Source organism: Schistocerca piceifrons, chromosome 4 (assembly GCF_021461385.2).
Source record: "Schistocerca piceifrons isolate TAMUIC-IGC-003096 chromosome 4, iqSchPice1.1, whole genome shotgun sequence".
NCBI classification, from domain to species: domain Eukaryota; kingdom Metazoa; phylum Arthropoda; class Insecta; order Orthoptera; family Acrididae; genus Schistocerca; species Schistocerca piceifrons.
In genome coordinates, this window is record NC_060141.1 from 368,022,438 (window position 1) to 368,038,294 (window position 15,857).

The 15,857-nt window shown below is 39.7% G+C and overlaps 1 protein-coding gene across 1 annotated transcript in view; it reads left to right on the top strand.

The window, feature by feature from the left end:
- The window catches only part of LOC124795040, a 34,153-nt gene extending 19,136 nt beyond the window's left edge, over nucleotides 1-15,017 (top strand). The window contains exons 2-3 of the mRNA XM_047258824.1: nucleotides 1,001-1,167; nucleotides 14,055-15,017. Of these exons, the coding sequence (XP_047114780.1) occupies nucleotides 1,001-1,167; nucleotides 14,055-14,642 (755 nt within the window). The 3' untranslated portion in view covers nucleotides 14,643-15,017. The remainder of the gene's footprint in view (nucleotides 1-1,000; nucleotides 1,168-14,054) is intronic.
- The last annotated feature ends 840 nt before the right edge of the window (nucleotides 15,018-15,857 follow it).

Here is a 15,857-nt window from a genome sequence, read left to right on the forward strand (position 1 = left end):
ATTATTATTATTATTATTATTATTATTACTATTAGTATCACCACCACCTTTTTTAATGACTCATTACAAAACTTTTGACAAAAGACTTGAAATAAAAGCCATAGTTGAGAAGGGGGTGAGGCAAGGTTGCAGCCTATGCTCAATATACTTAGAGCAGACAGTAAAGGAAACCAAGGAGAAATTTGGAGAAGATATAAAATCTTTTAGGTCTGCCGATGCAGTTACAGACAGTAAAGGACTTCGAAGAGCAGTTGAACAGAATGGTTAGTTTCTTGAAAAGTGGTTATAAAGTGAGCATTGACAAAAGTAAAAGTAGGCTAATGAAATGTAGTTGGATGAAGTGAGGAGGCAATGCCGAGGAATTGGATTAGAAAATGAGAAACTAAAAGTAGTAGAAGAGTTCAGCTATTTGGGCAGCAAAATAAAGACTGGCTATATCAAGGAAAACATATCTGAAATGAGGAATTTGTTAACATGGAATATAAAGTGTTTCAACATTTGTCCGAAGAGTAACCTTAATGGAAGTATAATTTAGATGACTAAAACAGTTCAGATGAGAAGAGAATTGAAACTTTTGAAATGTGATGCCATACAAGAATGGTGAAGATTAGATGGGTACCTCGAATAACAAATGATTGGTACTGAAATGAATTGGGGGGGGGGGGGGGGGAGTAATTTATGTCACATCTTTATGAAAAGAAGGGATCAGTTGATATGATGATTTCTGAGGTATGAAAAAACTGCCAATTTGGAAATGGAAGGAAGTGTGAAGGATAAAAATTGTGGGAGGAGACCAAGGCAGCAGATTTAAATTGAAGTAAGTTGCAGTAGCTATGCGGAGATGAGGTGGTAAGAATTGTTTAGTTTTGCATATTATCTAGATCCGCAAAACATACAGTAATGAAACTTTGGATGATTTATCATCACACAAATTACATTGTTGTAATAATCCTTCTTTTACTGTCTTTCTTCAAATTTTATGTGTGTTTCTATTTTTCAGGACTGTACAATGACACACTAGAGGACTGTAGCCCATTTGATGATGATGTGTTCATGTTATTGGATGCATTTCTCAGACGACTGCCTCAGCCTGTGTGCCTAATTTCACACAATGGTTTTAGGTTTGACTTCCCAATACTTCAGACTGAACTATACAGATTGGGAAAGGTGATACATTTTTTTCTGTTTATGATATTGATAAACGCCTAATAGTCATAAATTTGATGATGCCAATAAATTATTGATAAGTATGACCCATGTCCAAATTTAAAAAAAAAGTTAAAATAATATATGAATGTGGAATAACTCATGGTATATATTAACCCCTGTAGTGCCATGTATTTTGCAAACTGTCTGGTGCAGAGTGGTACAAAAATGTTTTGACAAAATGTTAAAAGTACAAGGTCAAATTTTTTAAATTTTATTTTAATTTTTTACTGTGGAGAACAGCTTTGTCTACAATAAAAAGCAAAGTAAAATTTATAAAAGAATGCCCTCAGAGCAAAGAGGTAAAGTGTGGTGTTTTTTAAAAAAGGAATAAAACTGAAATCTGTTACTTCAGCTCATATTGAGATATGGTTTACTGTTTACCTGCTCAAAAATTCTTTATTGCTTTCACAAATTGCATACCATATTCAATCATAGTGTATCATACTGAAAAGTATTATCAGCTGTAATGACTAATTAAAAATGCACACTGCAGTAGTAGAGTTTTTCTCATTAAACATTCTAAATTGCAGAAATAAATATCGTATTCATTGTCTCGCAGATATTACCCAACAAATATGACATAAAATCTCTTTCCACTACAAAATCTCTTAAATTATCAAATGTTGCTTATAGAAGTAGCACTTCTTACGTGATAATAGACAAATGGCATTATAATTATGTCGTGTTTGACATCAAAAGTGTTAACAGAAAGAAGTGTCTAATTCCTTAGCGTGTATTAAGAAGCAGCTAAATTGTTCAGGTGAGATTTTAGTTAAGTATTTAGCAGTAGGAATGTCCTTTTTGTGAGTTGAAATGCTATTATCCCAAGTACTTCAGTTTATTGTAACAGAATGCATGCTGCTGGTTAGAATGTGCTTTTAATAGTTGAAACAAAAGAAGGCAACTTCGAGAAAGTTTCACTTTTCTACATTCAGAAGTGTTTAGAGGGCATTGCTGGAATTTTAAAATCAAGTGATTCCTCAGTTGTACATTGTTCATTAGAACTTTTAATTCTCAACAAGTAAAGAACCTGCAGAAAGTTAAATGCATAAAGGAATCTGCAATCGAAATGAAGCTACACATAATCTTCAGCTACAGCAGATGTATTGTTGCTCGGAGACCTGATAGCTATTTCCAAAGAGGAACTGAAAGCTGAAGGCTGAGTGGATCGAAGAAGGCACTGTTGACATACAAAATATAATGGAAAAGGGTGGATGCTGATATGGTCAAATCACTTATTTAAAGTTACTCTCAACAGCACAAAACTTCCAGAGTGTGTCAAGGCAGGTTTCCTTCACTTAAACATGCAGCCTTATGTCCCCAACCCAGTACACTGTTTTAATGCAAGCACTTTGGACACACTACTCTTGGGTGTAAGGGGAAGCCACTTTTGGCAAGTGTGTTAAGGCTACGCATGAGAGTCAGTTGTTCATCTCCTCTGAAGTATGTAAATTGCGAGGGAGATCATCCTATCTGGAGTAGGACAGCAGTGCCTATCTTGAAGAATGAAGAGACAGGGGCTAAAAACAACTAGGTTTTTCCCATATAGTGAGGCCAAAAAAATTCTATAAAGGTGTTTAGCCTCCCACCTTCACTACATCTTTCCTTCAGCGCTTAAAAAAAACCTCTTGTGACAGCCAATGCCTCTACACAAACAGAGGTTGCTAGTGACACCTGCATTTGTCTGTGCAGTTGTAAAGTTGCAGTTATTTCAGAGCCCATAGCCCCCCTGAGAACATCAGAAAAAGCCGCAGTTGCCAACGTTGGAGAGCTCTCAGCATCTCCAAAGGCAAAGTCTCGTAAACAATGCTTTATACATACTTTCTGGCAAGTGCTGAAACACTGACAGATCTGGAGAAAATACTGCAAATATTGGTTTGAAAAGCTTTACTTTCAAAATAAATTTCCTTTTGTGCAAGATCAATTAAGTGACATGTAAGAATGTACAATTAATTTCTTAAATCATCGAGCATTTGACTCTTGTTTACATCGTAACATTTTGAGGTTCGGCCACTTACAAGAATTTAGAGTCCAGAAGACCAGACGTTTATCATTGTTTTAAATTTTACTGGTGCATTTGTGTGATGCATCTTAGTGTAACACACACAAGAAAAAGACCAATATTAAACGTGAAAGCTTAGCTTTTCTTGTAGCTACATTATGTATAATAATTTAAACCATTAACTTTTCCTATTTGTGTGTTTGTGCTACCTAACAGTGAAGTTGCTGTTGGATGACTACATCACACGTCTTATACTCTGAATAGCAGCAGGCAAGATCACACAACATGAGCTATAATTGGCTTACAAAAGGGCCTCACAGTCTTGATTTCAATGCTTTGGAAACTAAAGTACTGTGTTTGGAGGAATTCGAATTTACACTTACGTAATTACAAAAAATATGCAGTGTATCGTTATATGAAAATATGCAGCATACATGTTCCTGCACATCATCAAAGATCTTTCAAAGACCTCGTTTTCTTAAGTGGCGGCGGTAAGTTCTATGATGATGATGTATTAAAATGTTAACCATTCAAAGGATTGATAAGTTTTACAGTTCCATGGAAAAGTATACTGTCACTTAACATGGAAGAAGTGTGTTTTTTATCTGAGAAGTCCGGAATTTTTTTCTTTGTCCACATATACACCCTGTCTTAGGAGGCAACCTGTACCTTGGCAGACCACTCAGCAGTCCGGGTCGTGCATGTAGCTCTACAATGGTTTAACTGCCACCCAACTGCAGACAACCTTACAGTCTGCCGCGTCACAAGAGCCAAGACTCAAAATGTCTTTAAAGAGAGCAAGAAAAGCTAATGGCAACCATTCTTGGACTCCATCAACCATTCCAATTGTTCTACAAAAGTACAGGAAGCAATTAATATTTACAGTAAACACAGTAATTTACCAATAACACCAGTGCTGAAACAGGGATGTCGCCTAAAAATGGCCAGAGACATCATCCAGACAATGACAGAGCATTTTACAGCAACTACTGCCAGTGCCACCCAGGGTCCGGAGTTCCACTGCTACAGTGCCACTGTAGAGAAAGGCAGTTGGGCTTCAAATCCAAAAATTTTGAGTTTTGCAACTGCCCTGGATTTGGCACTGAGGCTTGTGATTCTGCAGTCAGTCATGACCAAATCTAGTACAGTATGCTTAGGCATTTGGAAGAAGCCTCAAAATAAATCCTCCTGTAATGTTTTAATTTGATATGACAGACACCCACTTTCCCAGTTCATGGAGAGAGGAAATTTTGATACCTCTCCTCAAACCAGGAAAGGACCAAACGTGTCCTAGTAGCTACTGGAGTATCACCTTAACAAGCTGTGTAGAAAAGACGTTGCTGCAAATGGTTAACTATTGTCTAGTCCGATTGCTAGAGACCAGGCAACTCCTGTCGGTGTGGACTCTGGAGATTTTGATCCACTGTTGACAACTTGACCTTGCGAGAGGCAGGTATTCAACAGGCTTTCAGACATAACCATTGCTATAATGGTACATTCTTTGACACCAGTAAGGTGTAAGACACTACTTGAAGACACAGTATTCTAGGGCAGCTGCACCAATAGCACTTTCGTGGCTGCATCTCCATATTCATACAGTTCTTCCTATAAAAGCACTGTTTTAGGTCCCAAGTTGGTGACGTACTGCCAAATCGTTTTGAGCAGGTATTTGTCAGGGCAGTATTCCAAGAGTTACCCCTTTTTGTCGTAGACCTAATCAGTATAGCATCTAGGCTAAGCCCTGCACAGAGCTCCTTGTTTGTGGACAATTCTGCAGTTTTCTGTTCCTCCCCAGTGTTGTAACAGTAACTCATCAGTTGCAACTTACACCATTCTACGTTTTAAAGGATCGATGAAATTTCTGCACCTTATTTTGACTCTAAACTGTGGGGTTTACGACACCTGAGACACATGAAAGCCAGAACCCACAAGGCACTGAATACCTTAAAGTGCCTTGCAATAGGTCTTTGGGAGTAGACAAGGCATATCTGCTCCAGTTTTACAGGGCTTTCATGTGATCACAGCTAGACTGTGCAAGCACAGTGTGTGGATCAGTGAGGCCTTCATCTCAGAAGTTCATTGACGGTATTGACCATGAGGGGATTATGCTGGCCATGGGTGCTTGTAGGACCAGCCCCATACCCAGTCTTTGCTAAGGCTGGGCAACCACCACTCACCATCGAGTGGCTGCTCCTAATGGTGCATCAGGCATGTACCGTATTCACTCGAATCTAAGCCACACCTGAAAAATGAGAACTGAAATAAAGGAAAAACAATTTTCCCGAATCTAAGCCACACCTGAAATTCGAGACCCGAAATTCAAGGGGAGAGAAAATTTTAGGCCGCATCTCCAAATCGAAACAAAGTTGGTCCATTGTAATATGAGACACAATTTAGGTCAAATTAATGACAATACAGCTACAGTAAGCTTAGCAGGTAAGCTTTACCAGGTAACCATTGCTATGCGTCAGGCGCTCCATCCGTATTTATACGGGTACCCTTCCTTTTTCATGTGCTTCGTATGGTTTGAATTGATTGCTTATTTTTCTTTGATCTGATAAGCGCCATTTTCTTTATTATAGGTGTTTATGTCACTCTAATCTGAAAATTCATTACTGTACTGTGTCATGCATTGTTTGTCGCATTCTGATAGTGCGTGTCTACGGCCTGTCGCTGCTCGCGGAATGGCTTGCTTTTGTGCGCGCTACCGCCGCTTACAATTAAAAAAAAAAAAGAGAGAGGAATCGTCTCATTAGCGAAACAATGGCAAGAGACTGCTATTTGTCGTTACTTACACTGCTGCTTTCTTTGATAATGATCAACAAGCACTAAATAATAGACAGCATATGATAGATGTTCTGAATGAGAGTGTAGCGAAAAATTTTCTCTGTTTGAAAATCTTTGCGGACGCGTCTTTAGTACATTACATTCTGCACAGAAATTAGTCATCTTAGATTTAAAAGTCTAGTCAGTTGCTGTGCCTCATTTCTGACTGTATCACTATTAGGCATAAGAATAATACGAATATAAACATGAGATGATATGTATATTCTTCCACGTTTGCTGTTGTCTCACTCTAGTTTCGTAGTTTATTAGGCAGACAGGATTTAAATGAGACAGCAGCAAACACAAAACAATACATGGCAAAATGTTTATATTCGTATTATTCTTATGGTGAAGAGAATACTGCATGTGATTCACAATTCATTAAAGTTCCTATTAGCAACCATCTCTTCTCACAGGTAGAAAAATTTCAGAACGAAGAGTTGGCCATATTGGCAAGTGGAGTTGGCCATATTGGCAAGTGGAGTTGGCCATATTGGCAAGTGGAGTTGGCCATATTGGCAAGTGGAGTTGGCCATATTGGCAAGTGGAGTTGGCCATATTGGCAAGTGGAGTTGGCCATATTGGCAAGTGGAGTTGGCCATATTGGCAAGTGGAGTTGGCCATATTGGCAAGTGGAGTTGGCCATATTGGCAAGTGGAGTTGGCCATATTGGCAAGTGGAGTTGGCCATATTGGCAAGTGGAGTTGGCCATATTGGCAAGTGGAGTTGGCCATATTGGCAAGTGGAGTTGGCCATATTGGCAAGTGGAGATCCCGAACAGTCTTGCCAGTCGGATTTTCATAGTACATTGAAATGCTGCTACATTCGAAGATGAACAATACGGAATTTGTATTTACTTCGTTGGATAATGTATGAAAATACAGTGGTCGAAACTCGGGGTGGAGAAAAAAGCTCGACTTCCACCTTTTTTTTAAATTTAAATACTGACGCAGAGGATTTGGTGCCAGTATTTATCTTTGTGCTTACAAAGCATGCCTGTGTAGCGCTACATACATTCGACGGTAGAAGTTAGTTGTGGCGGCACCCGGCAACATTTTTCAGAAATTCCGCTTGCTTTGCACTCGATTCTAAGCCGCAGGCGGTTTTTTGGATTACAAAAACCGGAAAAAAAGTGCGGGTTAGATTCGAGTAAATACGATAAGTTCCTCAGTGCTCCAAAATCACCTGCATACCATGCTGTTGCTCATCTGCCTCTGAAATATCTCTTTCCCCAATTATCCATGAGCAACATAGCTCTTTGGGATCTGCGTGTGCTGGAGTGACTTGGTGTTCAGCTAGTATAACCCTAAATTCAGGGTTTTAATCGCCAGCTAACCTGGATACTGCAGAGTCCCAGAGTAATTTTAGATTTAGTGCAGTATAGGAGAGGTTGCAGTACTGCATATGTTTTTAATACATTATTTTATGACACATCTACATCGTTATTCTGCACTTCACTGTTAAGTGCCTGGCAGAGGGTTCATCGAACCATTTTCATACTACTTCTCTACCATTACACTCTCGAATGGCGCATGGGAAAAAAGAACACCTAAATCTTTCCGTTCAAGCTCTGATTTCTCTTATTTTATTATTCTCCCTACGTAGGTGGGTGTCAACAAAATATTTTCGCATTCGAAAGAGAAAGTTGGTCATTGAAATTTCGTAAATAGATCTTGCCGCAAAGAAAACCGCCTTTGTTTCGGTAACTGCCACCCCAACTTACGTATCATATCAGTGACACTGTCACATCTATTGCCTGATAACACAAAACGGGCTGCCCTTCTTCGATGTCCTTCGTCAATCCTACCTGGTAAGGATCCCACACAGGAGCAAATTATTATTTTGGTAGTGCTGTTGAGTATAACCTCTATCCATAGTAATTCACAGGAACTATCTATTTCAACTTCACTACAAGATAAACTACTACCAGCAGACACAAACACACTACCACCTACTTTATTTAATCTATCCTTTTTGTACACAGTTTGCGCCTCTGTAAAAAATTCAGCAGAATTTATCTCCGGCTTTAGCCAGCTTTCTGTTCCTATAAGGATTTCAGCTTCAGTTCTTTCTATCAGCGCTTGAAGCTCTGGTACTTTTCCAACACAGCTATGACAATTTACAATTACAGTACCGACTGCTGCTTGGTCAATTCTTGTCGTTTCTTTGCCCTGTACTCTTTGAGACTGGAGCCCTTTTTTTATCTTTCCTGAGACTGTCTAACCTAAAAACAACGCCCATTTTAATGGAGCACCCCCAACTCTAGCTGTGTTTATGGATGGCTCTAAAGAGAGGGGGGACTGTTCATTGCTCTGTTGTTTCCCTGATCGTGTCCTCAAGATATAAGTGCCTCAAGAGTTTACTATATTCGATGTAATTATACGTGATCTTGTGGGCACTGGGGCATAGAGATGTTTAAAGTACAGAAGTCCTTGTCTGTTCAGATTCCTTGAGTGCCCTTCACTTTCTGCAATGCTAGTACCCAGCAGGTAAAGTAGTCGAGAGTTTCCAGGACACCCTCCTTCAACTAAAAAGGCTGGAGAAGCAGATGTCTTTCTTCTGGATGCCAGGGCACATGGGTATTGTGGGGAATGAAAGGGCAGATGTGGCAGCCATGGAGGTGTGTTGTGACTCTTAGTGAGTTCAGTGTGTCATCCCCCTGCATGCTATCACCTCACTTTTCAAGTAGTCATGTGTCAATCAGAAAAGGAGCGGTCTAGTAGTCTACAACATGGCTGTGGCATCTCTCTTTCCAGTCATACAGATGTGATGAGGTCTTCCTTCCTTGTTCCTGCATAGGCCACAGCCCTGAGAAGCGTGGCTTCTTGCTCTGACCCTCCAATGTGTGGTGCTTGTGGCGTACAGATCCCAGTGCGCCACATTTTACAAGGCTGCATTTTAATTTTGCACCAAAGGGTTGAAGGGCATTTGCTAACAAATTTGCCCTCTATTTTAATTGACAATCAGCCAAATGTGGTAAGACTTTTAAAATTTTGTGAATTGTCAGGCTTGTTCCCAAAAATTTTAGGGCTTCATTTTTAATGTGTCATGGTGCCTGTCTCACAATTTTTTGGTATAAGTGATCAGCCAGCTACATATTCCTTTGAACCTATTATAGTTTTCTCTTGTCTTACTTAGTTCTACTTCCCAATTTTAGAAAATGGGAACAATTTTAACACTGTCTTCCACAATTTCAGCTTGTGTGATTGTGCAGGTGATCATGAGTGAGATTGGATGAGAGTGAGTGTGCTTTTATCTAGGGTTGCTTTTTATTTATTTTGTCGCATTTTCATATTTCAACTATGTTTCTGTCCACTAATTTTGCAAAGGAGCTGATAACACAATGCCAGCAGCCTTGCCTCTGTGATAACACCGGTTCACATCAGATTACGAAGTTAAGCGGTGCCAGTCTTGGGTGGAGTCACGATCCAGGTCTGCTGCTGAGTGCTGTTGGCAAGCAGGGTGCACTCAGCCCTTCTTGTGAGGCCAGTTGAAGCTACTGTATTGAGAAGTGGTCACATTGGTCATGAAAACTGACAACGGCAAGGCGAGCGGTGTGCTGACCACATGCCCCTCCGTACCGGCATCCTGTGATGCCTAAGGGATGAGGATGACACAACAGTCGATCAATACCGTTGGGCCTTCAGGGCATGTTTGTTTTTTGCCGATAACATCGTCGTTCAGTGCCCCCTAAAAACACACACAAACACCTCTCTGATCCAAAATATACTGCACTATTTTAATTTGGGCATTGCTAAATCCCGTCTATTGCTTCTATGTTGTGGCTACACCAGAACTAATGTTTTCACTGTCCGGTTTTCAGAAAACAGCCTTGTAACCAAGTCAAGTTTGCGTAAGTGTCCCTTTTATTCTTGATTTGAATTCGTGTCTCTTCATATTCAAATTAATGTTCCAAATTCAGTACAGGTGGAATAGAATTCTCTGGTATAGAACTTACTTAAATATGCTGATGACAGAGTGCCACAAACTAACATGAAACGTTGCGTAAGGAGTAAAATACTGCACGACCAATGCAGATAACACAGTGACAGTTCATCTCCCAAGGGTCAGAGGGTAAAGTCTTCTATGATTTAATTCATTAAGAGGCTGTGAAAGGATTAAAATATTCAGCCACTGGTGAAGCATTATGAACATCAGGAATGAATTCAATGGCAGTTGGTCTGACAGAGAAGAATTCTGCTTTAAGCTTGTGTGACTTAAATGAGTTGATGTTGTTTGAAACTGTGCAAGTTGCTTTAAAAAAAAAAAAAAAAAAAAAAAAGTCATCACAAGACGAAGTGTGAAATAGTTGTATAGAAAACTGCTTTTGTTTTTCTGTAGCCAACAAAACCTGGCTTGTTGCAATAAACAGATATGCTTCCCAAACATTTTGAATGTGCAAATCAAATGACTTTGCGAATGATAGTCTGGTGGCACAACTTTTGATATGAAGCTTGTCATTAAAGTAGACAGGAAGAAGGATAAATTGGTGTGTGCATAAATATAAGTGTAGAATCAAGTTTATGAAAACTATGAAGTGAAGTGTTATGGACTATCCAGTTCTGGCTGCAGAGTTGAATGTGCCAGCAGCAGGGGTATGGGTCCTGCAGTACCATTGCGAGAACTGAGTAAACAATACTTACACAACCTGAACATTCTTCATTACATCTTGGTTTCCATAAAGTACTTAACTGGTAGAGGCCCACGGTCAGTCATGGCTATTAGTCAACAGTATGCTGATGCAGCAGTGGCTAGTGGCAGGCAATAACCTTCCTGATGTAAGTCGCCTTGTCATCTTAAACTTTTTGCTGCTACAAACATGTTACCTACACTATGTGCTTCCCCCCCTCCCTCACCAAACGCAGGTGCCTGTGCTCACGCAATATGAAATGTTTATCATCCAATTTTAAGACAGCTATTATTTGAGAGAATTTGATTTTTGCACATCTTGATTTTATACCTTTCTCAATAAAGAACTGGGTTTCTTTTCATTATACGTCCTAGTTACCGTACTGCATCAAATTAGGTAAAGTATTGTACAAAATTTTAAAGTGTTTGCAGAGGTGAAAACATATTGTGTAAACTTTACACACAATTGATTTTAACTCCTTCCTTGCAGTGAACTGAATGCAGATAAGATACTGAAATTTGTTTTAAAATTGAGAGCTGAATGATAAGTCGTTTCATTCTCGAGTTATTGTTATTTATATGCGAAAGATTGTAAATCATGGCGCCCCCATTTCTGTCCTTGGGCAATGTACGAGGGTTGGAACTTTAATAGAGGCAACTATTTATCTACAGCTCATACCAAATAGATACATGTTTAAAAGTTTTACTGCCTTCAAACTAGTCACCAACATTGTGTTGCCAGTGATGTGGCAGTTGTAGTATACTCTTAGCAGTGCCAGTTGTGTTGACAGTTCGAGTGGCGCAGTCTATTGCCAGATGAATTTGTAGCAGTTCTGAAGCGAATGCTGTGAAGTGTTTCCTTCAGTTTAGAAATAAAGCAGAACGCACGAGGGCTTAAGTCAGGGGAGAGCAGTAGGTGGTACAGCACTTAGCAGCCCCATCAGTCAAACAAATCAGTAACAGCTTGCGCTCTACGTGCTTGAGCATTGTCCTGCAAAATGATGGTCAGGTCCTGCAGAAACTGTCATCTCTTCTGTCTCTAAGCTGGTTGTATGTTGTGTTCCAAAAATGAAAAGCATAGAGACAGAAGTTGTTGTCATTTCAACGTCTTCAATTGTTTTATATATTGTCTGTCTTGCACGACGACGGTATCTTCTGTAAGGCATCTTGGCAGCGTTCAATGCAGTTGCCTGTGCAGCAGCAGCAGCGCGAATGATCCGCTGCGCGGGCAGCGCTCGCTTTTATAGACGCGCGATAGCGCGTCAGCAGATAAGGGACTTAGAATTTCACAGTGCCAGCCGCGCGTTATCCCGTACGGGCGCACTAGTAGCTCTAGAGTGCACCCGTCTCCTTGGAGCGTCAAGTCCGCGGCTGGCGCGCTGCCAAGATTGCGTAGCACCACCATATCGGTGGGGTCAAAGGTCAAGCGCTCAGAGATCGACGAAGCTTTCCAGTCCGGATACATTCGGTACGCCTGTACCTACACGTACAATAGCGACTGTTAACCATCCGTTGCCATGGGTAAAGGAATCATTTATGTCGATGCTGAAGTTCAGTCTGCAACCACAGAAAACTGCGGGTCCATCAAACAAAGAATGTGCAGCGACAGATTTGATAGTATTCTTTTTCTTGTCGGCGGCAGATGTTGTCATTTCAACGTCTTCAATTGTTTTATATATTGTCTGTCTTGCACGACGACGGTATTGAAAAGCATAGAGACAGAAGTAGGAACACAACATACAACCAGCTTAGAGACAGAAGAGATGACAGTTTCTGCAGGACCTGACCATCATTTTGCAGCACAATGCTCAAGCACGTAGAGTGCAAGCTGTTACTGATTTGTTTGACTGATGGGGCTGCTAAGTGCTGTACCACGTACTGCTCTCCCCTGACTTAAGCCCTTGTGGGTTCTGCTCTATTTCTAAACTGAAGGAAATACTTCATGGCATTCACTTCAGAACTGCTACAAATCCATCGTCCAATAGACGACGGCGCTCAAACTGTCAACACAAATGGCACTGCTAAGAGTATCCTACGACTTCCACATCACTAGCAACGGGTTATGCACAATGCTGGTGACTACTTTGAAGGTCAGTAAAACTTGGAAACACATATCTATTTTGTACAAACTGTAAATAAATAGTTGCCACTGTTAAAGTTACAACCCTCATAAATCTTGTGATCATAAAAGTCATCATATTTCATGAACAATTCAAGATATTGAAATGAAGTTTAATGCAAATGATAGCACGCAAAGAGACACAAGTGTTGTATGGTAAACACTTCAGATGTTTTTGTTCACCGAGATACGGAAGCAAATTGTCAGTAGCAGTGAGAGGTTGTTGTCTCAGGACGCATACAGAGAATAGCACTGTAGGAAAACCCAAGTGGTGCACATATACATACCCACATCACCTGGGGAATGGCGGAAAAGAATGTGTATAAACATCCACAGCAGCAAGAGGGTTAATGACTTAAAGCATTAGAGAACCGTCAGCACTTTGTGATGTTGCACAGGCCCCATATCGAACCAGTGACCTTTAGAGACTGGATGGAGTGTCAGGCCATGGTGCTCAGTGCACAGTCTAACCTCAACAGACTCAGTTTGTAGCCCAGAACTGATGGCTGTAGGTTAGCAGCTTTGCCTAGTTGTCAACATTGGTCAATGAAGCTTGAGTAGCTGTGCTGCACGTTAGATCAATGACTGGTGCAGAGACTGCATGACACCAAAGGAATGATGCAGCCGCCTAAGCTGGTAGCATTTATACTCCCTTTGGCCGGATGTTTTAAGACTGGTGGTGGGCTCCCGTTGGTTATTTAATTGGCTGTGGAAGCACGTCACTGTGACACAGAGCACTGTTCCAGCACCCATGTGCAGAATTGCATTGGTGGGTGGTTTGCGTATCACTTGCCTGGTTGCAAAGGTCTGGCTGACTCTTAGGATGCAGCAGAACAAAACACTGTTCTGCCTTCTGAAACCCACAGACAAAGCTATATCTGTTTGTTTCCAGTGAGTGTCATGTAACACACTAACCAGGTTTCTTTGTACAAGATTTGTCATCATTTTGGTTTGTTTTATCATTTTGTGTGTCTTTCTCAGATAATATTTTGAATTTCTCTTTCATATAAGGTACAGTTAATTTTTTCCTGTGTCACAAGTAGAATTACTGTTGGTTCTTACAGAAATAATCTTTCCTTCACTCTGTTCCTCACATATTGTAAAAGCGAATCAGCTGAATATTTTATTTCATCTTCTGATTAACAATTTTTTTCATATTACTCTTAATCATTGGTCTAACTTTAGTGTGCAGTAGAATTCAGTGCACAGTTATGTTTCTATTAACTGCAGTGTTTTTTTTTTATTGATATTTGTTTATGAAATTTGCAGGTACTTGCAGACGGCATATTCTATGTGGACTCCTTGATTGCCTTTCGGCAACTCCTTGGACAGAAAGCGATAACCAGTGGCGTATCATGCATAGAAACAAGAAATGAACAGACTGTTAGTCTCCCAGCTTCAGATGGATATGATAATATTCTCTGCGATGTTGTAGAGAAGGTTGAGGCAAAATGTTTAGAGAGTGCTGGTATCGTATTTAATGATGATGCAAAATATGACTATAAGCAACGAGAACTAGAAAAAACACCAACCCAGGGTATTGCACAAGCAAATGATCCCCCTAAGCTCAAGCCTCATGAGAACAAACCAAGCACTTCAGAAAAAACAAGTAGCAAGGTTAGAAAACGCTTGTTTGATGAAACAAACACACATGAAACTGAATCTAAAGTACTGAAAAGATTTAGATTGGGAGATGTATACGAGTTTTTGTTGGGGAAAAAACCTGAAAACTGTCACCATGCCGAAGGGGATACATTGAGTCTCTTGCAGTGCATAGTTACAAAGGGTTCAGAATTTCTTGAATGGACTGACAATAATGCAAAGCTTTTCAGTAAGATACAAAAGTTGTCGTTCTGATGAAAGCTGTGCACAATGTAGTTGTTATGTTTTTAATCTTTTTATGTTTTTTTATAGTTTTAAAATGCTGTTAATATTTGAATATGTTTTAATGAACTATGTAATGTGCCTTTTTGCATTCAGCATTACTTGGTGTTTTTTATATAGTAATGAAATCGTGTGAATGTTTTATCCTGTTTTGAGAGGAAGTGTGGAATGCAAAGAGAAATTTTATATCGTCATATATTGTACATCAGTCTCTATTCAAGAGCACTGATAATCATATTTTTAGTATAATACATGTATCACTGCTGATAGGAACATAATGTTTCAAACTGTATTTACCTTGTGACAGATAATGTAATTTTTTTACTTCTATTAAATGTATGTTTGCTATCTTTTGTATTATTCATTTGTTACGAAGTAGTTGCTAATTGCGAGAAATAATAATTTGTTCCTCTTATGTTGTATTGCTTTTTGAAATATGCATTGCAACTTACCATACTCAACCTCCTTCTCCATGGTATTTATACCATCTAAAGATTGATGGTAACATTATCAATGTGTCTATTGATAAAGTTTGAGTAAGATCAGTGTATCATATTGACAAGAAAACTTGAATATTAAGTATTTCATGCTCTTAATACAGTTCACAGCCAGGGCTTTGGCTGATCATTGTTCCTCGAGATAAAGAATACTTACTGTTACTCTCCTGGACACACGAACCACAGTTGGTTTTTGGCCTCATCAAGTAGCCTCTTCCACAGTATTCTGTCTTTGGCATCTTCCTTCCTTGCTCTCAGTACCTGGAAATCTTTGGCAATCTGGTCTCTCCATCTCATTTTCAGCCTGCCTGGAGGTCTTCATCCTTCTGGTTTATTCTCTGAGACTTCTCCCAGTAAAGATTTCTGCTCTCTTCTGTAGATGTGGCTGGCCCATCTTATCTTATTGTCTTGGCTTCCGCAACTACATCTGGTTCATCGTATAGCTCCCTGAGCTCCCTGTTCTTTCTTCTTCGCCATTCTCCTCCCTCATAGATTAGTCCAAATATCTTTCACAGGATTTTATTTTTAAAGACTTTTATCTATCTATTCTCCACATTTCTGCCCCATATAGTAATACTGGTCTGTTATGGTTTTATATATTCTTACTTTGGTTCCTCTTGAAAAAAATTTTAGATGACACTAGTTTGAGTGAGTATGATGCTCTGGATGCAGCTTTAATCCTCGCGTCTAT